Source organism: Salvelinus alpinus, chromosome 24 (assembly GCF_045679555.1).
Source record: "Salvelinus alpinus chromosome 24, SLU_Salpinus.1, whole genome shotgun sequence".
NCBI classification, from domain to species: Eukaryota; Metazoa; Chordata; class Actinopteri; order Salmoniformes; family Salmonidae; genus Salvelinus; species Salvelinus alpinus.
The window spans coordinates 33,603,980-33,631,324 of NC_092109.1; the positions used below are offsets into that span (position 1 = coordinate 33,603,980).

At 47.8% G+C, this 27,345-nt stretch overlaps 1 protein-coding gene across 10 annotated transcripts in view; it reads left to right on the forward strand.

Moving 5' to 3' along the window:
• The first annotated feature begins 1,085 nt into the window (after positions 1–1,085).
• LOC139552675 (EH domain-binding protein 1-like protein 1) overlaps positions 1,086–27,345 on the forward strand; it is a 45,372-nt gene continuing 19,112 nt past the window's right edge. For 2 of the 10 annotated variants that reach the window (XM_071364635.1, XM_071364633.1), the window contains exons 1-7: positions 1,086–1,843; positions 12,017–12,074; positions 12,204–12,299; positions 12,455–12,508; positions 12,634–12,812; positions 12,907–13,046; positions 13,255–13,377. In XM_071364635.1, the coding sequence (XP_071220736.1) occupies positions 1,740–1,843; positions 12,017–12,074; positions 12,204–12,299; positions 12,455–12,508; positions 12,634–12,812; positions 12,907–13,046; positions 13,255–13,377 (754 nt within the window). In that variant the 5' untranslated portion in view covers positions 1,086–1,739. The remainder of the gene's footprint in view (positions 1,844–12,016; positions 12,075–12,203; positions 12,300–12,454; positions 12,509–12,633; positions 12,813–12,906; positions 13,047–13,254; positions 13,378–27,345) is intronic. The other 8 variants (XM_071364636.1, XM_071364634.1, XM_071364637.1 and 5 more) reach the window with 8 other exon arrangements.

Sequence of the window (27,345 nt, forward strand, 5' to 3'; positions counted from 1 at the left end):
GGAAGTAGGGGTGCTGAGGGTGCTGCAGCACCCCCTGAAAAATCTCAATTAAATAAAACAATGAAGTAGTGCACTAGGCCTTTACTAGTGCTGTATTAGCTGACCGATATAACCACCTGTAGCGTGAGCATGAAAACAAATCTAATGTGGCTTCAACTCAGTTTATGATAGTTAACCTAGAGTCTGAGCAAAGATAAATGACACAAGTCCTCTTCTCATTTCAGGTCTTTACCTGGCCTTATGACTCTCAGACACTGATAGTGATGTGTTTGCTGCTTGAGTCAAGGTAAATAACATGTTGACTCATGACTTACACATCCGCTGCTGCCTGGCAGAACACTCACTCTGTCTCAGTGAACAAGGTGGGGTTGAGTTAGGAAACTCTTGGCTCTAGCCAGCTGTCTACTTCACTGATCTCTTCCCTGAATACTGGAAAAACATTATTAGTGTAGTTCCATATGTTAAGTAATGACGTTTTGAACATAATCGGGCTCAATAAATGTATATAACTCCTAGTCATAACATGCCTTGATTTTTTTTTTTTTATAGCCTGTGATTGATCGTGCATCCTCTCTGTTAATGTTGTTATAAGACTATTGCAAAGAGGAAAGGAGAGGTACACAGCTGCTGTGTTCCACGTGTAGGCTGTATCACACTTCTCTATCCCCAGCTGCCTCTGTCCACCCACCCCTCCCTCTTCTCCTTCCAAAAATATACTCCACACAGCTATGGAAAATCCCTATGCATGGCTACTCCGAATACCCGTCGGGACAGGACATCTCTCTTCATGGAAAATCATGCATCATCTTATTGCCCAATGTGCGTTTGGCCCAAATTGAATCACAAACCGTTTAGATAAGTAAGGAAATTAAAGGATGTTCTTAAAATGTAAATCAAATATTAGGATAAAAGTGTCAAATAGGCAAGAGCACTTTACAAATGGCTACAATGTATACTGCAGAGAACAGTGCCAATAATAGTGAACAATTCAGGACAAAGTATTAATTTTGAATATACTTCAGCAAAGTTGGATAAGTGTCATCTGACTCGTTAACGGTCATCATACTGACAGTGGCATCGTACCATGGACGGAATCCAAAGTCTGAAATGTTATTGTTTACTGTTGTACGGATAGGCAAAAAGAAGATAAAAGACAGGGAATTTTGCATACTGCCGCGTCATCAATGCTTTGCAACCGCTCCCCTTCTTTATCTGCAGCCTACAGACTCAACAAATGACACCACTTGGAGAGTTTATTACACTGTCAGTATAACGTAGCCTAAAATGTGTTATGGTGGCTTTATCGGACAGTTTTATTTCCCTGGCTGGGCGAAGGACAGCTATTATATACCTGGATGAATTGTCGACACTGTCTTTTAACTCGGGAATGCTTATTGTGGACGAGCAGTTGCTTTTAGGATATTTGTTTTTCCTTATTCTGACCATGTGGAAGTGTTGAAATGCGCACGACAGTGGATTCGGTTCCGCTTATAAATACTGTATTTAATAATTACTGTAGTTCCGTGCTACATGTTTTTTTCCTTCGATGCGTTTAGTTGATGGCGACAGTTTTATGTGACTCAACTCAACTTCTTCACCTGCGGCTGTTCCTTTTGAACACGGTCAGCTTGAAGACAACGGTTTTACACACTACGAACTGTCATTGAACAACCATCCCGAAAAGAGTTACAAGAAAGTGGAACTTACTTTCTAAAACTTTGTAATACCTCAACCAAATTATGACTTCGGTTTGGAAAAGATTACAACGCGTTGGCAAGAAAGCTTCAAAATTCCAGTTTGTGGCGTCTTATCAAGAACTTGTGTTGGAATGCACGAAGAAATGGTAGGTTATGTCATTTATTTAGGTTAAACGAACTCATTTTCACAACATCCCATTGACTCATGTTATCTATCTGCTCCCATGAAGGGCGTTTCTCCTTGTAATTTTTCTACTTTAATGTTAGGTTTGCGCAGCCTACCACCATGGACACTGCTTTAGGCATCCTTGTCAAGAACCTATTCCATGTATTTGATCCAACCCATAACGGACCGTATTCCATTTCCGTACTAGTGACAACAGAGTTACAGGAAGAGCGCAGAATGCGGTTAGTTCGTTGTTTCCTTTGAAACAGTAATATGAATAAGAGAGGCGCGTGAGCTGTCGTCACTAGCTACCACAACCACAAAGTCATAATGATGGCTAAACTCTGCCTGTTTCTCCAATTGTTATATTTAAAATGTTATTTTAAACCTAACATTTAACCTTAACCACATTGCTAGCCTTATGCTTCACCCTTGCCATAAATGAAGACCAATGTTTTTTTACATTATTGTCACGCCCTGACCTTAGATAGCCTTTTTATGTCTCTATTTGGTTTGGTCAGGGTGTGATATGGGGTGGGCATTCTATGTTTTGTTTTCTATGATTTTGTGTTTCTATGTTTTGGCCAGGTATGGTTCTCAATCAGGGACAGCTGTCTATGTTGTCTCTGATTGGGAACCATACTTAGGTAGCCCTTTTTCCCTCCTTTCGTTGTGGGTAGTTAACTTTGTTAGAGGCTTCATAGCCCTGTTAAGCGTCACGGACGTTTTGTATTGTTTATTGTTTGTCATTCAAATAAAAAGGAATATGTATGCTCACCACGCTGCACCTTGGTCCGCTTCTTACGACGTCCATGACAGAACTACCCACCACCAAGGGACCAAGCAGCGTGTGCCAACCTGGAGGACGAGCTGGACCGGGGAGTAGAGAATGGCAAGGGACAAGATCCGGTCACGGAAGCCCGAGAGGCAGCTCAAAAAAAATGTTTTTGGGGGGCACACGGGGAGATTGGCGGAGTCGGAGTTTAGACCTGAGCCAACTCCCCGTGCTTACCGTGGGGAGCATGTGACTGGTCAGGCACCGTGTTATGGGGTGATGCGCACGGTGTCTCGAGTGAGCATTCACAGGCCGGTGTGCTCTGTGCCAGCATCCCGCGTTTGCCGGGTGGTAGTTGTAACGGCTGTTTTCCTCCTCTTCTTCTGAAGAGGAGGTGTAGGGATCGGACCAAAACACAGCGTGTTGTGAAGACATGATGAATTTATTTAGACAAGACGAACACGAAATACACTTGAGAAATTACAAAACAAAAAAACGGCGAAGACCGACCAGAACATGAGAAGTTACATATAAACGAAGAACGCACGAACAGGAACAGACTAGACAAACGAAACAGTCCCGTGTGGTAACGAACACTGACACGGAAGACAATCACCCACAAACAAACGGTGTGAACAGCCTACCTTAATATGGTTCTCAATCAGAGGAAACGTCAAACACCTGCCCCTAATTGAGAACCATATCAGGCAACACATTGAACCCAACATAGAAACACATAACATAGACTACCCACCCAGCTCACGCCCTGACCATACTAAACACATACAAAAACAACGGAAAACAGGTCAGGAACGTGACAGTAGTGGGCATCCAGCAAGAACGGGTTGTGCCAGCTCTGCGCTCGAAGACCTCCAGTGCGCCTCCACGGCCCAGTGTATCCGGTGCCAGCGCCAGAATCAAGCCTCCAGTAGGTCTCCCCAGCCTGGTGAGTCCTGTGCCTGCTGCCAGAACCAGGCCTCCTGTATGTCTCCCCAGCCTGGTGAGCCCTGTGGCAGCTCCACGTACCAGACTGCCCATACGTCTCCTCACTCCAGTGATGATCCATGGCAAGAAGCCTCCAGTGATGATCCATGGCAAGAAGCCTCCAGTGATGATACATAGCACAAAGCCTCCAGTGATGATCCATGGCAAGAAGCCTCCAGTGATGATCCATGGCACGAAGCCTCCAGTGAGGAGTCATGGCACGAAGCCTCCAACGACGGCCTCCAGTCCGGAGCCTCCAGCGACAGTCTCCAGTCCGGAGCCTCCAGCGACGGTCCCCAGTCCGGGGCCCCCAGCGACGGTGCCCAGTCCGGGGCCCACAGCGAGGGTCCCCAGTCCGGGGCCCGCAGCGAGGGTCCCCGCACCAGAGGTGCCACCAAAGTGGGGTGAGCCAGTGGTGGAGCGGGGTCTGCGTCCCGCACCAGAGCCGCCACCGCGGATAGATGCCCACCCAGACCCTCCCCTATAGGTTCAGGTTTTGCGGCCGGAGTCCGCACCTTTGGGGGGGGTACTGTCACGCCCTGACCTTAGAGCCTTTTTATGTCTCTATTTGGTTTGGTCAGGGTGTGATTTGGGGTGGGCATTCTATGTTTTGTTTTCTATGATTTTGTGTATCTATGTTTTGGCCGGGTATGGTTCTCAATCAGGGACAGCTGTCTATCGTTGTCTCTGATTGGGAACCATACTTAGGTAGCCCTTTTTCCCTCCTTTCGTTGTGGGTAGTTAACTTTGTTAGAGGCTTCATAGCCTCTAACGAAGGGGCGGCAGGGTAGCCTAGTGGTTAGAGTGTTGGACTAGTAACCTGAAAGGTTGCAAGTTCGGATCCCAGAGCTGACAAGGTACAAATCTGTCGCTCTGCCCCTGAACAGGCAGTTAACCCACTGTTCCTAGGCCGTCATTGAAAATAAGAATTTGTTCTTAACTGACTTGCCTAGTTAAATAAAGGTAAAATAAATACAAATAAATAGCCCTGTTAAGCTTCATGTCGTTTTGTATTGTTTATTGTTTTGTTGGCGTCATTCAAATAAAAAGGAATATGTACGGTCACCACGCTGCACCTTGGTCCGCTTCTTACGACGTCCGTGACAGCTATAGCCAATTTTGTGGCTGTGAAATTGAATTGAGCCTCTACATTTTCGCGTGTATCGTAATTATAGTAGGCTATGGGCACAGGATAAACACTATTTTCACGCCACTTGATACCAACGTGACTTTTTCGTGACAGGTTAGAACTTACGCAACAGTTCAGGAGAATTAACGTAGTAGGTTAGGAGGCAGAGGTTAAGGTTAGGAAAATATATAGGGTTTGCAAAAATACTCTCCTAACTTGCTACGAAAATCACTTAGTATGGAAGTGGCGTGAAAAGACTGTGTCCCATAGGCACAGGTCTACTGTTGATGTAATGCACACAATAGGCATCAATACTCCTACCACAAGCCTACCTCATCACTGTCATACTGATAAATAACAGACATTACTCAGTTCACTCAGCTGACAGGATAATCTGTATCATAATGATGATGATGTCATGACCAGATACTGGGAAGCAGGGCAAATGTTTTCAAGAGTTATATCACTTTTAACTTAATTTATTTCACTATGATTGGATTTGTTGGTATTTATGTGTACTGTTAAATAGGCTATCTGTGTTGATGTCATCATACATGTCATCAATTAGGCTAGCCTTTGCCTACTTTGATCTTAAGAGGAGAAGGGCCTCATAATTGATTCAATTAAAACAATGCTTTCTTCACTCTTAGCGAACTCCGAAAGTTACTACGTACTTATTTTCTGTCAACCATGATAAGGGAGATCTTTCAATGTAGTCTTTCAAGATTGTTCAATGAGTGTCTGAGTTGCAACATAGACTAGACACAACAATGTAATTTGTTAACAGGCCTGCCAGTCGTGCCATGTCCTTGCGTATTCTGTCATGTTCCAACAGAGCTATAGCATGTGCTATTGTGTACTGTACAGTAGTGTGACTATATCATTCTTTCTTAGCAGATAAGATTTAAACTTGGAATAAAACACAGACCATTTGAAATCTGATATGTCGTCCGTGCGTTGAGCCTAGGAGTGTTGAGCCTAGGAGTGTTGAGCCCCATCAGGGTGATGGATCGATTAAAATCACATTTTATTTGTTGCATGTGCCGAATACAACAGGTCTAGACTTTATCATGAAACGCTTATTGACAAGCCCTTTCCCAGCAATGCAGAGTTAATATGAAAAAATAAAGGAAATATTAACACAATAAAATAACAATAACAGGGCTCTATACAAGGAGTACCGAGTCACTGTGCAGGAGTACAAGGTAGTTTTGTATTTGTATTTTGTATTTATTATGGTTCCCCATTAGTTAGGCAGCAGCTACTCTTCCTGGGGTCCAGCAAAATTAAGAATGTTATACAATTTTTAAAACATTACAATACATTCATTACAGAATTCACAACACTCTAAGTGTGTGCCCTCAGGCCCATACTCCACTACCACATATCTACAACACAAAATCCAATGTGTACGTGTGTGTATCATGTGTGTGTGTGCATGTGTCTCTGCCTATGTTTGTGTTGCTTCACAGTGCGCCTCCCATAGTCTGTTCTGGACTTGGGGACTGTGAAGAGACCTTTAGTGACATGTGTTGTGGGGTATGCATGAGTGTCTAAGCTGTGTGCTAGTCGTTTAAACAGACAGCTCGGTGCTTTCAACATGTCAATACCTCTCACAAATACAAGTAGTCAATCTCTCCTCTACTTTGAGTCAGGAGAGATTGACAATCATATTATTAATGTTTGCTCTCTGTGTACATCCAAGGGCCAGCTGTGCTGCCCTGTTCTGAGCCAACTGCAATTGTCCTAAGTTCCTCTTTGTGGTGCCTGACCACACGACTGAACAGTAGTCCAGGTGCGACAAAACTAGAGCCTGTAGGACCTGCCTTGTTGATAGTGCTGTTAAGAAGGTAGAGTAGTGCTTTATTATGGACAGACTTTAGTGAATGATTTGTCCCAAATACAATGTTTTTTAAATAGTCTTTGAAATATTTAGGGCTAACTTATTCCTAACTTATTCCTGAAACTAACTGTAAGGGGTGCGTAACTGGTGGCAGGGAAGTCAGACGCAGGAGAGCAGAACTAGGTAATAGCCGGAGCAGTTTAATTGCAAAACCAACGGCCTAAAGAAATAACCAACATGGGTACAAAACCCGACGCGCACCAGTAAACATGTGCACAAGCACTTACAACAAACAATTCCACACAAAGACATGGGGGGAACAGAGGGTTAAATACACAACAATAAATGAGGGAAATGAAAACCAGGTGTGTAGGAAAACAAGACAAAACAAATGGAAAATTAAAAGTGGATCGACGATGGCTAGAAGACCGGTAACGCCGAACGCCGAACGCCGCCCGAACAAGGAGAGGAACCGACTTCGGTGGAAGTCGTGACTAACTGCAGCTCTTTGTTAATTGTTGCAGTCATTTCAGTTGCTGTAGCAGCTGACGTGTATAGTGTTGAGTCATCCGCATACATAGACACACTGGCATTACTCAAAGCCAGTGGCATGTCATTAGTAAAATCAAATCAAATGTATTTATAAAGCCTTTCTTACATCAGCTGATATCTGATGTAAGATTGAAACAAGGTAATGGGCCTAGACAGTTGCCCTGGGGAATGGCTGATTCTACCTGGATTATGTTGGAGAGGCTTCCATTAAAGAATACCCTCTATGTTCTGTTAGACAGGTACCTCTTTATCCACAATATAGAAGGGAGTGTAAAGCCATAACACATACATTTTTCCAGCAGCACACTATTATTGATAATGTCAAAAGCCGCACTGAAGTCTAACAAAACAGCCCCCACAATATTTCTATTATCGATTTCTCTCAGCCAGCCATCAGTCATTTGTGTAAGTGCTGTGCTTGTTGAATGTCCTTCCTTATAAGCGTAAAAGTAAAGGGTAAAAGTGACTAGGCAATCAGGATATAAAATAAAAAGAGTAGCAGCAACATATGTGAAGGTTGTGAAAGTGTGTCTATGTGTGTGTATGTGTGTGCTGGAGTGTCAGTTTAGTATGTGTGAGTGTGTATGTGTGTGTTGGAATGTCAGTGTAGTACAGTTGAAGTCGGAAGTTTACATACACCTTAGCCAAATACATTTAAACTCAGTTTTTCACTCTTCCTGGCATTCAATCCTAGTAAGAATTCCCTGACTTAGGTCAGTTAGGATCACCACTTTATTTTAAGAATGTGAAATGTCAGAATAATAGCAGAGAGAATGATTTATTTCAGCTTTTATTTCTTTCATCACATTCCCAGTGGGTCAGAAGTTTACACTCGACTAGTATTTGATAGCATTGCCTTTAAATTGTTTAACTTGGGTCAAAAGTCTCAGGTAGCCTTCCACAATAAGTTGGTGAATTTTGGCCCATTCCTCCTGACAAAGCTGGTGTAACTGAGTCAGGTTTGTAGGCCTCCTTGCTCGCACAGTTTTTCAGTTCTGCCCACATATTTTCTATAGGGTTGAGGTCAGGGCCTTGTGATGGCCACTCCAATACCTTGACTTTGTTGTCCTTAAGCCATTTTGCCACAACTTTGGATGTAAACTTGGGGTCAATTGTCCATTTGGAAGACCATTTGCGACCAAGCTTTAACTTTCTGACTGATGTCTTGACATGTTGCTTCAATATATTCACATAATTTTCTTTCCTATGATGCCATCTATTTTGTGAAGTGCACCAGTCCCTCCTGCAGCAAAGCACCCCCACAACATGATGCTGCTACCCACCTGCTTCATGGTTGGAATGGTGTTCTTCGGCTTGCAAGCCTCCCTCTTTTTCCTCCAAACGTAACGATGGTCATTATGGCTAAACAGTTCTATTTTTGTTTCATCCGACCAGAGGACATTTCTCCAAACAGTACGATCTTTGTCCCCATGTGCAGTTGCAAACCGTAGTCTGTATTTTTATGGCGGTTTTGGAGCAGTGGCTTCTTCCTTGCTGAGGTTCTTCCTTGCTTTCAGGTTATGTCGATATAGGACTCGTTTTACTGTGGATACAGATACTTTTGTACCTATTTCCTCCAGCATCTTCACAAGGTCCTTTGCTATTGTTCTGGGATTGATTTGCACTTTTCGCACCAAAGTACGTTCATCTCTAGGAGACAGAACGCGTCTCCTTCCTGAGCGGTATGACGGCTGCGTGGTCCCGTGTTTATACTTGCGTACTATTGTTTGTACAGATGAACTTGGTACCTTCAGGCGTTTGGAAATTGCTCCCAAGGATGAACCAGACTTGTGGAGGTCTTGGCTGATTTCTTTTGATTTTCCCATGATGTCAAGCAAACAGGCACTGAGTTTGAAGGTCGACCTTGAAATACATCCACAGGTACACCTCCAATTGACTCAAATGATGTCAATTATCCTATCAGAAGCTTCTAAAGCCATGACATTTTCTGGAATTTTCCAAGCTGTTTAAAGGCACAGTAAACTTCTGACCCATTGGAATTGTGATATTATAAGTGAAATATAAGTGAAATAATCTGTCTGTAAACAATTGTTTGAAAAATTACTTGTGTCATGCACAAAGTAGATGTCCATAACAATAGTTTGTCAACAAGACATTTGTGGAGTGGTTGAAAAATTAGTTTTAATGACTCCAACTTAAGTGTATGTAAACTTCCGACCAGTGAGTGTGTGGGTAGAGTCCAGTGAGTGCGTGGGTAGAGTCCAGTGAGTGTGTGAGTAGAGTTCAGTGAGTGTGTGGGTAGAGTCCAGTGAGTGTGTGGGTAGTCCAGTGAGTGTGTGGGTAGAGTCCAGTGAGTGTGTGGGTAGTCCAGTGAGTGTGTGGGTAGAGTCCAGTGAGTGTGTGGGTAGAGTCCAGTGAGTGTGTGGGTAGAGTCCAGTGAGTGTGTGGGTAGTCCAGTGAGTGTGTGGGTAGAGTCCAGTGGGTGTGTGGGTAGAATCCAGTGAGTGTGTGGGTAGAATCCAGTGAGTGTGTGGGTAGAATCCAGTGAGTGTGTGGTTAGAATCCAGTGAGTGTGTGGGTAGAATCCAGTGAGTGTGTGGGTAGAATCCAGTGAGTGTGTGGGTAGAGTCCAGTGAGTGTGTGGGTAGAGTCCAGTGAGTGTGTGGGTAGTCCAGTGAGTGTGTGGGTAGAGTCCAGTGGGTGTTCATAGAGCCAGTGCAAGAATATCAGTGAGAAAGAAAAGGGTGTCAATGTAAATTGTCCAGGTGGCCATTTGATGAACTGTTCAGCAGTCTTATGGCTTGGCGCTCAGGTACCGCTTGTAGTCTATGACTTGGGTGGCTGGAGTCTTTGGCAATTTTTAGGGCCTTCCTCTGACTCCGCCTGGTATAAAGGTCCTGGATGGCAGGGAGTTCGGCCCCAGTGATGTACTGGGCCGTACGCACTACCCCCTTGCGGTCAGATGCCAAGCAGTTGCCATACAAAACGTTGATGCAGAAAGTCAAGATGCTCTCAATGGTGCAGCTGTCAAAGCCACGGGAAGTAGGGATGCTGAGGGATGCAGCACCCCCTGAAAAATCGGAATAATTACAAAATATATATAAAGAAACATTTTTGAGAAAAGAAAATGTGCACTGGGCCTTTAATAGTCCTGTATTAGCGGGTCGGTATAGCCGTCTGCAGCGTGAGAATCTGAGTGACCATGAGGATTTTGAGGATCTGAGTGACCATGAGGATTTTGAGGATCTGACCATGACAAATATTTTCAGCCTCCTGAAAAGGCATTGTTGTGCCTTTACAACTGTGTTGGTGTGTTTGGACCATGATATATCCTTAGTGATGTGAACACAGAGGAACTTGAAGCTCTCCAGTTGAACTGGGTATCACTTATAATAACACAAACATGAAGAGTGATCAAACTGTCCATCTCATGTTTAGTAATAAGCTGTTCTAACTTGAGAACCAATGAGGGGGAGTTTTTTGTTGTTGAGAAACCCTTACTACTGGTTGCAGCTGTCAGGGTCAAAGTCTTCAGTCTCAACAAATGATCAGTCTTGCCTCTGGTTGAGTGTATGACAGCTGGAGCATGACACAGCAGCCTGTTTTTGGTGTGAGTCATATTGGCCTCTGGTAACTCAGGAAGGAGTATGGGTGTGCTTTCTCCTGTTGTAATGGGTTTGTCTGTTCCAGTATGTCAGTCTATTTCTGTGCCCTATGATACCACAATGTTTTAAAAACAACCCCCTCCCCACCCAAACATGCCATTTGGCTCCCTTCTGCGCTGTTGCTCTAACAATCTGAGACAGAACTGAATTTGCCCCTGCTTTCTATGTGCTCCTAAACAGGCTGTATTAGCCCAATGACTCTATGTCAGTAAGGAGTCCCCTGCACTAGAGGAACTTCAATTCAGTTTAGATAGATCCTACAATAGTAATATATTAAACAGGGCCTGCATTTCACTTGCATTACAATTTACAAGCAATATTAGTGAGCAGACAGCTCAACTGTATTCCAGAATAACATGATATAGTTATAATAAAGTGGGAGGGTCTTGTTATAACATAAACAATCAGGATGGGAGGGTCTTCAGACTGTAGATTAAAAGTAATTGAGCAATATGGGTCCTTCCGCAGTGCCATTGGCCTTAATGCAGCTTCCTTCCCTTATTCCCGTGTTGCAGAAGCCAGAGCTTCTCCTTCTAACAAACACAATAGGCAAACCAAGGGTTGGAAACTTCTCCCAGTCAGTGGAGACAGAGCAACACTTGTATAATATTACACATTGAGGACAGATAGAATAGCAATGTATTGGACAAACAGTCAAACATTTGTGTAGGCCTATGACATATTTCATGAATGCATTATGTAATGTAAAATAGATTCCGAGATTTACTTTAGACACACACACACACACACACACACACACACACACACACACACACACACACACACACACACACACACACACACACACACACACACACACACACACACACACATATATATATATGCTGTGTCTCTTCCAGCCTTTGGGTTGTGTGTATTGGGTTCCAGCTGATTGTCTGCTATCCACCCTCTTCGTCATCTGTTGTGGAATAGAACATCTGTTAGGGCATGATTCCCTTGCGTTGTTCAGTTTGTGTAAAACAAACTTTTTCTTTGGAGCTGAACCACCAGTGATGACACTGACTGGGGAAGCAGTCCCGTTCTTCTCAGAAAATTGTTTCATAACAAATAACAGAGAACCTGTGTGTTGGTGTTTGTATTAGTGTTTTTGTGGAAATTATTACATTGAAACGCCAAAGAAGATAACTTATGCTGAATTATGTAAGGACTAAAATAATCTACAAAACAATTTATTGTATTTCTCACTGTTTCTTGTCTCATTGTCCCTTTTTGTATGATTTTAGGCAACCAGATAAAGTCAGGGTGGTTTGGACCAGAAGAAATAGGCGTATGTGCTCTAAGGTAAATACTCACCCTGTTTTACTTACCTCAAAACAGCACATCACTTATCCCACCAGGATGGCAGGGACGCATTTCCATCATTTCTATCATGTTTTGATGTAGTCTTGTTGTCTTGATCTCTCTCTCTAGCTTCATGGATGGCAGCCGGGCATCAAGAACCCCTACAGGGGGATGGTGGTTTGGCCCGTACCTGAAAACGTGGATATCTCCCTCACACTCTTCAGGGTAAATATCACCCCATGGGTATTCATGAGTACACTGCACCATAGCTATTTGCTTCTGTGATAAATAATCTTTAGACATTTCTAATGTAAATTGACAACATACAACAACATGTGTCCTTTTCCCCTGTCATTTCCATCTCTGTACTTACCCACTAGGATCCCCATTCTGATGTGTTTGAAGACAAAGACTGGACATTTGTCATTGAGAGTGTGAGTGTACTTTCTAATACAATATCTCATAACAGGCAGCATTGAAATATAGAAGTTCATTAAAGATCATCTAATGGTACCACTAAAGCCCACTCATGAATGTATCCCTGCTGCTTGCCTTGCAGGAGACAAAGGGTCAACGTAAGGTGTTGGCTGCAGTGGACGTGAATATGAAGAAGTTTGCCAGTGCCACTCCCACTCAGCAAGACCTGACATTGAAGCTGAAGCCCCTGTCTGTCAAGGTGGTGGAGGCCACTCTGAAGCTCTCCCTGTCCTGTGTGTTTGTCAGAGAGGGGAAAGCCACGTGAGTCCATCCCATAATATCCCACTACAGTAATAACATCAGTAATGACTTCATTATGTATTTTAGTTCACAATGCTGTGTTACTCTCCCACAGCGACGAAGACATGCAGAGCCTGGCCAGTCTGATGAGTGTCAAACCCACAGACATCGGTAACCTTGACGACTTCAACGAGAGTGATGAGGAGGAAGACAGGAGGTCTAGTGCTGGAGCTAGCATTAGCAAAGCTGCCGCAGGTACACTTCAATTATACACTCATACATACATCGTCAGATAAAACCTTACCTTCTTTGATGCTTTCTGTTGTTCATCTCTCTATTTGATGCTTTCCTTCCTCTCCAATAAATGATGGCATCCTCACTCTACCGCTTCATTTTTTTAAAGTCTATCTCCTGTCCATTCTTTTTCATTCTCATTGCTTTCTTTCACCACTTTCTCTGCCAGCTCCTCTCCCTCCTGCTAGCCCGGTGCCTCCCCCGGGAAGGAGGCCTGCTCCTCTCCCTCCTGCTCGCCCGGTGCCTCCCCCGGGAAGGAGGCCTGCTCCTCTAAAGAAACCCCCTGTCATAGGTACCCTGCCTCTCTTCCCCTTGTTCTGTTCTTCATCTTGTTCTGGCCTTTGGTGTCCACCTTTGTGTCTCCTTTCCAATCATCCTACCACAATACTTTATGTATAAATGTATAAATTACCATAATTTACTAAAATCATATCCAAGGATGATACAAATGACAATTGTAACATTACATAGAGCTGATGGATCCCAGTTCCCTCAGTACCACCAGTTCCCTCAGATCCCTCAGTTCCACCAGTTCCCTCAGTTCTACCAGTTCCCTCAGTTCTACCAGTTCCACCAGTTTCCTCAGTTCCACCAGTTTCCTCAGTTCCACAAGTTTCCTCAGTTCCACCAGTTCCCTCAGTTCCACCACTTCCACCAGTTCCCTCAGTTCCACCAGTTTCCTCAGTTCCACCAGTTCCCTCAGTTCCCTCAGTTCCACCAGTTACATTTACATTTAAGTCATTTAGCAGACGCTCTTATCCAGAGCGACTTACAAATTGGTGCATTCACCTTATGACATCCAGTGGAACAGCCACTTTACAATAGTGCATCTAAATCTTTTAAGGGGGAGGGGGGGTCAGAAGGATTACTTTATCCTATCCTAGGTATTCCTTAAAGAGGTGGGGTTTCAGGTGTCTCCGGAAGGTGGTGATTGACTCCGCTGTCCTGGCGTCGTGAGGGAGTTTGTTCCACCATTGGGGGGCCAGAGCAGCGAACAGTTTTGACTGGGCTGAGCGGGAACTGTACTTCCTCAGTGGTAGGGAGGCGAGCAGGCCAGAGGTGGATGAACGCAGTGCCCTTGTTTGGGTGTAGGGCCTGATCAGAGCCTGAAGGTACTGAGGTGCCGTTCCCCTCACAGCTCCGTAGGCAAGCACCATGGTCTTGTAGCGGATGCGAGCTTCAACTGGAAGCCAGTGGAGAGAGCGGAGAAGCGGGGTGACGTGAGAGAACTTGGGAAGGTTGAACACCAGACGGGCTGCAGCGTTCTGGATGAGTTGTAGGGGTTTAATGGCACAGGCAGGGAGCCCAGCCAACAGCGAGTTGCAGTAATCCAGACGGGAGATGACAAGTGCCTGGATTAGGACCTGCGCCGCTTCCTCTGTGAGGCAGGGTCGTACTCTGCGGATGTTGTAGAGCATGAACCTACAGGAACGGGTCACCGCCTTGATGTGAGTTGAGAACGACAGGGTGTTGTCCAGGATCACGCCAAGGTTCTTAGCGCTCTGGGAGGAGGACACAATGGAGTTGTCAACCGTGATGGCGAGATCATGGAACGGGCAGTCCTTCCCCGGGAGGAAGAGCAGCTCCGTCTTGCCGAGGTTCAGCTTGAGGTGGTGATCCGTCATCCACACTGATATGTCTGCCAGACATGCAGAGATGCGATTCGCCACCTGGTCATCAGAAGGGGGAAAGGAGAAGATTAATTGTGTGTCGCCTGCATAGCAATGATAGGAGAGACCATGTGAGGTTATGACAGAGCCAAGTGACTTGGTGTATAGCGAGAATAGGAGAGGGCCTAGAACAGAGCCCTGGGGGACACCAGTGGTGAGAGCACGTGGTGAGGAGACAGATTCTCGCCACGCCACCTGGTAGGAGCGACCTGTCAGGTAGGACGCAATCCAAGCGTGGGCCGCGCCGGAGATGCCCAACTCGGAGAGGGTGGAGAGGAGGATCTGATGGTTCACAGTATCGAAGGCAGCCGATAGGTCTAGAAGGATGAGAGCAGAGGAGAGAGAGTTAGCTTTAGCAGTGCGGAGCGCCTCCGTGATACAGAGAAGAGCAGTCTCAGTTGAATGACTAGTCTTGAAACCTGACTGATTTGGATCAAGAAGGTCATTCTGAGAGAGATAGCAGGAGAGCTGGCCAAGGACGGCACGTTCAAGAGTTTTGGAGAGAAAAGAAAGAAGGGATACTGGTCTGTAGTTGTTGACATCGGAGGGATCGAGTGTAGGTTTTTTCAGAAGGGGTGCAACTCTCGCTCTCTTGAAGACGGAAGGGAAGTAGCCAGCGGTCGGGGATGAGTTGATGAGCGAGGTGAGGTAAGGGAGAAGGTCTCCGGAAATGGTCTGGAGAAGAGAGGAGGGGATAGGGTCAAGCGGGCAGGTTGTTGGGCGGCCGGCCGTCACAAGACGCGAGATTTCATCTGGAGAGAGAGGGGAGAAAGAGGTCAGAGCACAGGGTAGGGCAGTGTGAGCAGAACCAGCGGTGTCGTTTGACTTAGCAAACGAGGATCGGATGTCGTCGACCTTCTTTTCAAAATGGTTGACGAAGTCATCTGCAGAGAGGGAGGAGGGGGGGGGGGGGAGCAGGAGGATTCAGGAGGGAGGAGAAGGTGGCAAAGAGCTTCCTAGGGTTAGAGGCAGATGCTTGGAATTTAGAGTGGTAGAAAGTGGCTTTAGCAGCAGAGACAGAAGAGGAAAATGTAGAGAGGAGGGAGTGAAAGGATGCCAGGTCCGCAGGGAGGCGAGTTTTCCTCCATTTCCGCTCGGCTGCCCGGAGCCCAGTTCCCTCAGTTCCCTCAGTTCTACCAGTTCCCTCAGTTCTACCAGTTCCCTCAGTTCTACCAGTTCAACCAGTTTCCTCAGTTCCACCAGTTTCCTCAGTTCCACAAGTTTCCTCAGTTCCACCAGTTCCCTCAGTTCCACCAGTTCCACCAGTTCCCTCAGTTTCACCAGTTCCACCAGTTCCCTCAGTTCCACCAGTTCCACCAGTTCCCTCAGTTCCACCAGTTCCCTCAGTTCCACCAGTTCCCTCAGTTCCACCAGTTCCCTCAGTTCCACCAGTTCCATTAGTTCCACCAGTTCCCTCAGTTCCCTCAGTACCACCAGGTCCCCCTAGTTCCACCAGTTCCCTCAGTTCCATCAGTTCCACCAGTTCCACCAGTTCCCTCAGTTTCAACAGTTCCCCCAGTTTCACTAGTTCCCTCAGTTCCACCAGTTTCCTCAGTTCTATCAGTTCCCTGAGTTCCACCGGTTCCACCAGTTCCCTCACTTCCACCAGTTCCACCAGTTTCCTCAGTTCCACCAGTTCCACCAGTTTCCTCAGTTCCACCAGTTCCATCAGTTCCATCAGTTCCAACAGTTCCACTTGTTCCCTCAGTTCCACCAGTTCCCTCAGTTCTACCAGTTCCCTCAGTTCTACCAGTTCCACCAGTTTCCTCAGTTCCACCAGTTTCCTCAGTTCCACAAGTTTCCTCAGTTCCACCAGTTCCCTCAGTTCCACCACTTCCACCAGTTCCCTCAGTTCCACCAGTTTCCTCAGTTCCACCAGTTCCCTCAGTTCCCTCAGTTCCACCAGTTACATTTACATTTAAGTCATTTAGCAGACGCTCTTATCCAGAGCGACTTACAAATTGGTGCATTCACCTTATGACATCCAGTGGAACAGCCACTTTACAATAGTGCATCTAAATCTTTTAAGGGGGGGGGGGGTCAGAAGGATTACTTTATCCTATCCTAGGTATTCCTTAAAGAGGTGGGGTTTCAGGTGTCTCCGGAAGGTGGTGATTGACTCCGCTGTCCTGGCGTCGTGAGGGAGTTTGTTCCACCATTGGGGGGCCAGAGCAGCGAACAGTTTTGACTGGGCTGAGCGGGAACTGTACTTCCTCAGTGGTAGGGAGGCGAGCAGGCCAGAGGTGGATGAACGCAGTGCCCTTGTTTGGGTGTAGGGCCTGATCAGAGCCTGAAGGTACTGAGGTGCCGTTCCCCTCACAGCTCCGTAGGCAAGCACCATGGTCTTGTAGCGGATGCGAGCTTCAACTGGAAGCCAGTGGAGAGAGCGGAGAAGCGGGGTGACGTGAGAGAACTTGGGAAGGTTGAACACCAGACGGGCTGCAGCGTTCTGGATGAGTTGTAGGGGTTTAATGGCACAGGCAGGGAGCCCAGCCAACAGCGAGTTGCAGTAATCCAGACGGGAGATGACAAGTGCCTGGATTAGGACCTGCGCCGCTTCCTCTGTGAGGCAGGGTCGTACTCTGCGGATGTTGTAGAGCATGAACCTACAGGAACGGGTCACCGCCTTGATGTGAGTTGAGAACGACAGGGTGTTGTCCAGGATCACGCCAAGGTTCTTAGCGCTCTGGGAGGAGGACACAATGGAGTTGTCAACCGTGATGGCGAGATCATGGAACGGGCAGTCCTTCCCCTGGAGGAAGAGCAGCTCCGTCTTGCCGAGGTTCAGCTTGAGGTGGTGATCCGTCATCCACACTGATATGTCTGCCAGACATGCAGAGATGCGATTCGCCACCTGGTCATCAGAAGGGGGAAAGGAGAAGATTAATTGTGTGTCGTCTGCATAGCAATGATAGGAGAGACCATGTGAGGTTATGACAGAGCCAAGTGACTTGGTGTATAGCGAGAATAGGAGAGGGCCTAGAACAGAGCCCTGGGGGACACCAGTGGTGAGAGCACGTGGTGAGGAGACAGATTCTCGCCACGCCACCTGGTAGGAGCGACCTGTCAGGTAGGACGCAATCCAAGCGTGGGCCGCGCCGGAGATGCCCAACTCGGAGAGGGTGGAGAGGAGGATCTGATGGTTCACAGTATCGAAGGCAGCCGATAGGTCTAGAAGGATGAGAGCAGAGGAGAGAGAGTTAGCTTTAGCAGTGCGGAGCGCCTCCGTGATACAGAGAAGAGCAGTCTCAGTTGAATGACTAGTCTTGAAACCTGACTGATTTGGATCAAGAAGGTCATTCTGAGAGAGATAGCAGGAGAGCTGGCCAAGGACGGCACGTTCAAGAGTTTTGGAGAGAAAAGAAAGAAGGGATACTGGTCTGTAGTTGTTGACATCGGAGGGATCGAGTGTAGGTTTTTTCAGAAGGGGTGCAACTCTCGCTCTCTTGAAGACGGAAGGGACGTAGCCAGCGGTCAGGGATGAGTTGATGAGCGAGGTGAGGTAAGGGAGAAGGTCTCCGGAAATGGTCTGGAGAAGAGAGGAGGGGATAGGGTCAAGCGGGCAGGTTGTTGGGCGGCCGGCCGTCACAAGACGCGAGATTTCATCTGGAGAGAGAGGGGAGAAAGAGGTCAGAGCACAGGGTAGGGCAGTGTGAGCAGAACCAGCGGTGTCGTTTGACTTAGCAAACGAGGATCGGATGTCGTCGACCTTCTTTTCAAAATGGTTGACGAAGTCATCTGCAGAGAGGGAGGAGGGGGGGGGGAGGAGGAGGATTCAGGAGGGAGGAGAAGGTGGCAAAGAGCTTCCTAGGGTTAGAGGCAGATGCTTGGAATTTAGAGTGGTAGAAAGTGGCTTTAGCAGCAGAGACAGAAGAGGAAAATGTAGAGAGGAGGGAGTGAAAGGATGCCAGGTCCGCAGGGAGGCGAGTTTTCCTCCATTTCCGCTCGGCTGCCCGGAGCCCAGTTCCCTCAGTTCCCTCAGTTCTACCAGTTCCACCAGTTCCCTCAGTTCTACCAGTTCCCTCAGTTCTACCAGTTCAACCAGTTTCCTCAGTTCCACCAGTTTCCTCAGTTCCACAAGTTTCCTCAGTTCCACCAGTTCCCTCAGTTCCACCAGTTCCACCAGTTCCCTCAGTTTCACCAGTTCCCTCAGTTCCACCAGTTCCCTCAGTTCCACCAGTTCCCTCAGTTCCACCAGTTCCCTCAGTTCCACCAGTTCCCTCAGTTCCACCAGTTCCCTCAGTTCCACCAGTTCCATTAGTTCCACCAGTTCCCTCAGTTCCCTCAGTACCACCAGGTCCCCCTAGTTCCACCAGTTCCCTCAGTTCCATCAGTTCCACCAGTTCCACCAGTTCCCTCAGTTTCAACAGTTCCCCCAGTTTCACTAGTTCCCTCAGTTCCACCAGTTTCCTCAGTTCTATCAGTTCCCTGAGTTCCACCGGTTCCACCAGTTCCCCCAGTTCCATCAGTTCCACCAGTTCCCTCACTTCCACCAGTTCCACCAGTTTCCTCAGTTCCACCAGTTCCACCAGTTTCCTCAGTTCCACCAGTTCCATCAGTTCCAACAGTTCCACTTGTTCCCTCAGTTCCACCAGTTCCCTCAGTTCCACCAGTTCCCTCAGTTCCCTCAGTTCCACCAGTTACATTTACATTTAAGTCATTTAGCAGACGCTCTTATCCAGAGCGACTTACAAATTGGTGCATTCACCTTATGACATCCAGTGGAACAGCCACTTTACAATAGTGCATCTAAATCTTTTAAGGGGGGGGGGGGGGGTCAGAAGGATTACTTTATCCTATCCTAGGTATTCCTTAAAGAGGTGGGGTTTCAGGTGTCTCCGGAAGGTGGTGATTGACTCCGCTGTCCTGGCGTCGTGAGGGAGTTTGTTCCACCATTGGGGGGCCAGAGCAGCGAACAGTTTTGACTGGGCTGAGCGGGAACTGTACTTCCTCAGTGGTAGGGAGGCGAGCAGGCCAGAGGTGGATGAACGCAGTGCCCTTGTTTGGGTGTAGGGCCTGATCAGAGCCTGAAGGTACTGAGGTGCCGTTCCCCTCACAGCTCCGTAGGCAAGCACCATGGTCTTGTAGCGGATGCGAGCTTCAACTGGAAGCCAGTGGAGAGAGCGGAGAAGCGGGGTGACGTGAGAGAACTTGGGAAGGTTGAACACCAGACGGGCTGCAGCGTTCTGGATGAGTTGTAGGGGTTTAATGGCACAGGCAGGGAGCCCAGCCAACAGCGAGTTGCAGTAATCCAGACGGGAGATGACAAGTGCCTGGATTAGGACCTGCGCCGCTTCCTGTGTGAGGCAGGGTCGTACTCTGCGGATGTTGTAGAGCATGAACCTACAGGAACGGGTCACCGCCTTGATGTGAGTTGAGAACGACAGGGTATTGTCCAGGATCACGCCAAGGTTCTTAGCGCTCTGGGAGGAGGACACAATGGAGTTGTCAACCGTGATGGCGAGATCATGGAACGGGCAGTCCTTCCCCGGGAGGAAGAGCAGCTCCGTCTTGCCGAGGTTCAGCTTGAGGTGGTGATCCGTCATCCACACTGATATGTCTGCCAGACATGCAGAGATGCGATTCGCCACCTGGTCATCAGAAGGGGGAAAGGAGAAGATTAATTGTGTGTCGTCTGCATAGCAATGATAGGAGAGACCATGTGAGGTTATGACAGAGCCAAGTGACTTGGTGTATAGCGAGAATAGGAGAGGGCCTAGAACAGAGCCCTGGGGGACACCAGTGGTGAGAGCACGTGGTGAGGAGACAGATTCTCGCCACGCCACCTGGTAGGAGCGACCTGTCAGGTAGGACGCAATCCAAGCGTGGGCCGCGCCGGAGATGCCCAACTCGGAGAGGGTGGAGAGGAGGATCTGATGGTTCACAGTATCGAAGGCAGCCGATAGGTCTAGAAGGATGAGAGCAGAGGAGAGAGAGTTAGCTTTAGCAGTGCGGAGCGCCTCCATGATACAGAGAAGAGCAGTCTCAGTTGAATGACTAGTCTTGAAACCTGACTGATTTGGATCAAGAAGGTCATTCTGAGAGAGATAGCAGGAGAGCTGGCCAAGGACGGCACGTTCAAGAGTTTTGGAGAGAAAAGAAAGAAGGGATACTGGTCTGTAGTTGTTGACATCGGAGGGATCGAGTGTAGGTTTTTTCAGAAGGGGTGCAACTCTCGCTCTCTTGAAGACGGAAGGGACGTAGCCAGCGGTCAGGGATGAGTTGATGAGCGAGGTGAGGTAAGGGAGAAGGTCTCCGGAAATGGTCTGGAGAAGAGAGGAGGGGATAGGGTCAAGCGGGCAGGTTGTTGGGCGGCCGGCCGTCACAAGACGCGAGATTTCATCTGGAGAGAGAGGGGAGAAAGAGGTCAGAGCACAGGGTAGGGCAGTGTGAGCAGAACCAGCGGTGTCGTTTGACTTAGCAAACGAGGATCGGATGTCGTCGACCTTCTTTTCAAAATGGTTGACGAAGTCATCTGCAGAGAGGGAGGAGGGGGGGGGGAGGAGGAGGATTCAGGAGGGAGGAGAAGGTGGCAAAGAGCTTCCTAGGGTTAGAGGCAGATGCTTGGAATTTAGAGTGGTAGAAAGTGGCTTTAGCAGCAGAGACAGAAGAGGAAAATGTAGAGAGGAGGGAGTGAAAGGATGCCAGGTCCGCAGGGAGGCGAGTTTTCCTCCATTTCCGCTCGGCTGCCCGGAGCCCAGTTCCCTCAGTTCCCTCAGTTCTACCAGTTCCACCAGTTCCCTCAGTTCTACCAGTTCCCTCAGTTCTACCAGTTCAACCAGTTTCCTCAGTTCCACCAGTTTCCTCAGTTCCACAAGTTTCCTCAGTTCCACCAGTTCCCTCAGTTCCACCAGTTCCACCAGTTCCCTCAGTTTCACCAGTTCCCTCAGTTCCACCAGTTCCCTCAGTTCCACCAGTTCCACCAGTTCCCTCAGTTCCACCAGTTCCCTCAGTTCCACCAGTTCCCTCAGTTCCACCAGTTCCCTCAGTTCCACCAGTTCCATTAGTTCCACCAGTTCCCTCAGTTCCCTCAGTACCACCAGGTCCCCCTAGTTCCACCAGTTCCCTCAGTTCCATCAGTTCCACCAGTTCCACCAGTTCCCTCAGTTTCAACAGTTCCCCCAGTTTCACTAGTTCCCTCAGTTCCACCAGTTTCCTCAGTTCTATCAGTTCCCTGAGTTCCACCGGTTCCACCAGTTCCCCCAGTTCCATCAGTTCCACCAGTTCCCTCACTTCCACCAGTTCCACCAGTTTCCTCAGTTCCACCAGTTCCACCAGTTTCCTCAGTTCCACCAGTTCCATCAGTTCCATCAGTTCCAACAGTTCCACTTGTTCCCTCAGTTCCACCAGTTCCCTCAGTTCCACCAGTTCCCTCAGTTCCACCAGTTCCCTCAGTTCCACCAGTTCCACCAGTTCCCTCAGTTCCACCAGTTCCCTCAGTTCCACCAGTTCTACCAGTTCCACCAGTTCCCTCAGTTACACCAGTTCCCTCAGTTACACCAGTTCCCTCAGTTACACCAGTTCCCTCAGTTCCACCAGTTCCCTCAGTTCCACCAGTTCCCTCAGTTCCACCAGTTCCCTCAGTTCCACCAGTTCCATTAGTTCCACCAGTTCCCTCAGTTCCCTCAGTACCACCAGGTCCCCCTAGTTCCACCAGTTCCCTGAGTTTCACCAGTTCCCTCAGTTCCATCAGTTCTATCAGTTCCACCAGTTTCAACAGTTCCACCAGTTCCCCCAGTTCCATCAGTTCCACCAGTTCCCTCACTTCCACCAGTTCCACCAGTTTCCTCAGTTCCACCAGTTCCACCAGTTTCCTCAGTTCCACCAGTTCCATCAGTTCCATCAGTTCCAACAGTTCCACTTGTTCCCTCAGTTCCACCAGTTTCCTCAGTTCTATCAGTTCCTTGAGTTCCACCAGTTCCCCCAGTTCCATCAGTTCCACCAGTTCCCTCACTTCCACCAGTTCCACCAGTTTCCTCAGTTCCACCAGTTCCACCAGTTTCCTCAGTTCCACCAGTTCCATCAGTTCCAACAGTTCCACTTGTTCCCTCAGTTCCACCAGTTCCCTCAGTTCCACCAGTTTCCTCAGTTCTACCAGTTTCCTCAGTTCTACCAGTTCCACCAGTTCCCTCAGTTCCACCAGTTCTACCAGTTCCACCAGTTCCCTCAGTTCCACCAGTTCCATCAGTTCCACCAGTTCCACCAGTTCCCTCAGTTCCACCAGTTCCCTCAGTTCCACCAGTTCCCTCAGTTCTACCAGTTCCACCAGTTCCCTCAGTTCCACCAGTTCCCTCAGTTCCACCAGTTCCCTCAGTTCCACCAGTTCCCTCAGTTCTACCAGTTCCACCAGTTCCCTCAGTTCCACCAGTTCCCTCAGTTCCACCAGTTCCCTCAGTTACACCAGTTACACCAGTTTCCTCAGTTCCATCAGTTCCAACAGTTCCCTCAGTTACACCAGTTCTATCAGTTCCACCAGTTCCCTCAGTTCCACCAGTTCCCTCAGTTACACCAGTTACACCAGTTTCCTCAGTTCCATCAGTTCCAACAGTTCCACCAGTTCCCTCAGTTACACCAGTTCTATCAGTTCCACCAGTTCAGCCATTTCCCTTAGTTCTACCAGTTCCATCAGTTCCACCAGTTCCCTCAGTTCCCTCAGTACCATCAGTTCCCTCAGTTCCACCAGTTCCCTCAGTTTCACAAGTTCCCTCAGTTTCACCAGTTATATCAGTTTCACCAGTTCCACAAGTTCCCTCAGTTCCACCAGTTCCCTCAGTTCCACCAGTTCCCTCCGTTCCACCAGTTCCCTCAGTTTCACCAGTTCTCCCAGTTTCACCAGTTCCCTCAGTTCCATCAGTTCTATCAGTTTCACCAGTTCTCCCAGTTTCACCAGTTCCCTCAGTTCCATCAGTTCTATCAGTTTCACCAGTTCCACCAGTTCCCTCAGTTACATCAGTTCTATCAGTTCCACCAGTTCCCTCAGTTCCACCATTTCCCTCAGTTCTATCAGTTCCACCAGTTCCCTCAGTTCCATCAGTTCCCTCAGTTTCACCAGTTTTCTCAGTTCCCTCAGTTCCACCAGTTCCACCAGTTTCCTCAGTTCCACCAGTTCCATCAGTTCCACCAGTTCCATCAGTTCCCTCAGTTCCACCAGTTCTCTCAGTTCCACCAGTTCCCTCAGTTCCATCAGTTCCACCAGTTCCAACAGTTCCCTCAGTTCTACCAGTTCCATCAGTTCCACCAGTTCCATCAGTTCCACCAGTTCCCTCAGTTCCATCAGTTCCCTCAGTACCACCAGTTCCACCAGTTCCACCAGTTGCCTCAGTTCTACCAGTTCCCTCAGTTCCATCAGTTCTACCAGTTCCACCAGTTCCCTCAGTTCCACCAGTTCCACCATTTCCATCAGTTCTACCAGTTCCACCAGTTCCCTCAGTTCCACCAGTTCTATCAGTTTCATCAGTTTCACCAGTTCCCTCAGTTCCACCAGTTCCTTCAGTTCCACCAGTTCCCTCAGTTCCACCAGTTCCCTCGGTTTCACCAGTTCCCTCAGTTTCACCAGTTCCTTCAGTTCCATCAGTTCCATCAGTTTCACCAGTTCCCTCAGTTCCACCAGTTCCCTCAGTTTCACCAGTTCCCTCGGTTCCATCAGTTATATCAGTTTCACCAGTTCCACCAGTTTCACCAGTTCCCTCAGTTTCACCAGTTCCCCCAGTTTCACCAGTTCCCCCAGTTTCACCAGTTCCCTCAGTTCCACAAGTTCCACCATTTCCCTCAGTTCTACCAGTTCCAACAGTTCCCTGAGTTCTACCAGTTCTACCAGTTCCATCAGTTCCACCATTTCCCTCAGTTCCACCAGTTTCCTCAGTACCACCAGTTCCATCAGTTCCCTCAGTTCCACCAGTTCCCTCAGTTCCACCAGTTCCATCAGTTCCATCAGTTCCACCAGTTCCATCAGTTCTATCAGTTCCATCAGTTCCACCAGTTCCCTCAGTTCCACCAGTTCCCTCCGTTCCCTTAGTTCTACCAGTTCCACCAGTTCCCTCAGTTCTACCAGTTCCATCAGTTCCACCAGTTCCATCAGTTCCCTCAGTTCCACCAGTTCCATTAGTTCCCTCAGTACCACCAGTTCCCTCAGTTCCACCAGTTCCCTCAGTTCTACCAGTTCCACCAGTTCCCTCAGTTCCATCAGTTCTACCAGTTCCACCAGTTCCCTCAGTTCCACCAGTTCCATCAGTTCCACCAGTTTCCTCAGTTCCATCAGTTCTACCAGTTCCACCAGTTCCCTCAGTTCCACCAGTTCCCTCAGTACCACCAGTTCCACCAGTTCCCTCAGTTCCACTAGTTTCACCAGTTTCACCAGTTCCCTCAGTTCCTTCAGTTCCACCAGTTCCCTCAGTTCCCTCGGTTTCACCAGTTCCCTCAGTTTCACCAGTCCCCTCAGTTCCATCATTTCCATCAGTTCTATCAGTTTCACCAGTTCCCTCAGTTCCACCAGTTCCCTCAGTTTCACCAGTTCCCTCAGTTCCATCAGTTATATCAGTTTCACCAGTTCCACCAGTTTCACCAGTTCCCTCAGTTCTATCAGTTCCACCAGTTCCCTCAGTTTCACCAGTTCCCTCAGTTTCACCAGTTCCCCTAGTTCCACAAGTTCCACCATTTCCCTCAGTTCTACCAGTTCCAACAGTTGCCTTAGTTCCACCAGTTCCCTCAGTTCCACCAGTTCCCTCAGTTCCACCAGTTTCCTCAGTTCCATCAGTTCCCTCAGTTCCACCAGTTCCCTCAGTTCCACCAGTTCCACCAGTTCCCTCAGTACCACCAGTTCCATCTGTTCCACCAGTTCCCTCAGTTCCACCAGTTCCCTCAGTTCCACCAGTTCCCTCAGTTCCACCAGTTCCACCAGTTCCACCAGTTCCATCAGTTCCACCAGTTCCCTCAGTTCCACCAGTTCCACCAGTTCCCTCAGTTCCACCAGTTCCACCAGTTCCCTCAGTACCACCAGTTCCACCAGTTCCATCAGTCCCACCAGTTCCCTCAGTTCCACCAGTTCCCTCAGTTCCACCAGTTCCACCAGTTCCATCAGTTCCACCAGTTCCCTCAGTACCACCAGTTCCACCAGTTCCATCAGTTCCACCAGTTCCCTCAGTTCCACCAGTTCCATCAGTTCCACCAGTTCCCTCAGTTCCATCAGTTCCATCAGTTCCACCAGTTCTATCAGCCTCGGTGCCATTAGTGTCCCTAGGACCCCCATTTCCCTCAGTGCCAGTCTTTACCCACTATCAACCACTTCCCCAAATCTTCCGTCCTAGCAGTGGCTCAGGTACCTGCAGCCAGGCAGATAGACTGAATGATGCTGCCTTGACAAGTGATTACTGAAGCTTCACTTGTTTCTCAATCTGCATGATGGTACTCCCTGAATTGCCTATGAATTGCTTAGAATTATTTTCAACAGAAGTATCCCCCAGCAAGGGCATGCTGTAGGAATGTCTGGGCTGTCTAATGAGAGTGATTTTGAGCAACATAGAAATGACTAGTAGCATCAACCAGGGGCACTTTTGAACCTGTTTGCTTTCGTTTAAGACTTCCAGTGTTACTGTAAGATAACAGAAATGTTCTCTGCATTATTAACAGGAAATTGTGGTTTAGAAAAAAGTAAAAGTAACATCAGTGCACGTCTTAAGGCATGCCTTGTAGTATCCCTCTTTCCACCAAGTCATTGCTCTCACTCATTGGTTTCTGCTATTTATCTTCCCTCTTTCCACCAAGTCATTGCTCTCACTCATTGGTTTCTGCTATATAGCTTCCCTCTTTCCACCAAGTCATTGCTCTCACTCATTGGTTTCTGCTATATATCTTCCCTCTTTCCACCAAGTCATTGCTCTCACTCATTGGCAGAAACCAATGAGTGAAAACTTTCCTTTCCTTGTTGCTGCTAGTGCCTGGGTCTTTTCTCAGTAGTCTCCCAGGGGCTCTGAGTGGCCCTGCAGTGGACTTGAAGCCTCGGGGTGTTGGCCTCTCTCAACCCCCCTACGACCCACAGAAAGGTACCAGACACATGGCAGTTCATAGGTCAAAGGCCACCTACTTTATCACATTAGCCATTATATGTCTTTAAGTTGGACTCATGGAGGTTTGAGAGTCTCATGCTGTAGTTTTTCTTACACTATCATCTTTCTGTCCTCTCCTGTCCTTTATGACTGATGCCCACCCACCCACCCCCCTCTTCCTCTACTGCAGCTCGCTCAAATGTCTTCAGACCTCAGATTGTATCAACTTATCAGTGTCCCTCCTCCCCCTCTATCTTTTCCACTGCTGCTTCTCCTCAAGATAAAAACACTTTTACTGCCCTATCCCAGCCAGTCCCACCGCACCCGAAACCCCAGCTCCCAAACCCTGAGCCAGGTAGCCAAAGCTGATAACTTTGTGTTACTTCTATTATAGCTTGTGTAGCTTGTTTCTCTTCGGTTGTATTATCTTGGAGCGTGAGCCAAAGCTGACTTGCTGCTATGTCTTCACTCTTAATTCTGGTTGCTGAACTAATTATATATTTTTTCTCTTCCCTCTTCCTTTGTTTACCTACAATCTTTGACTTACAA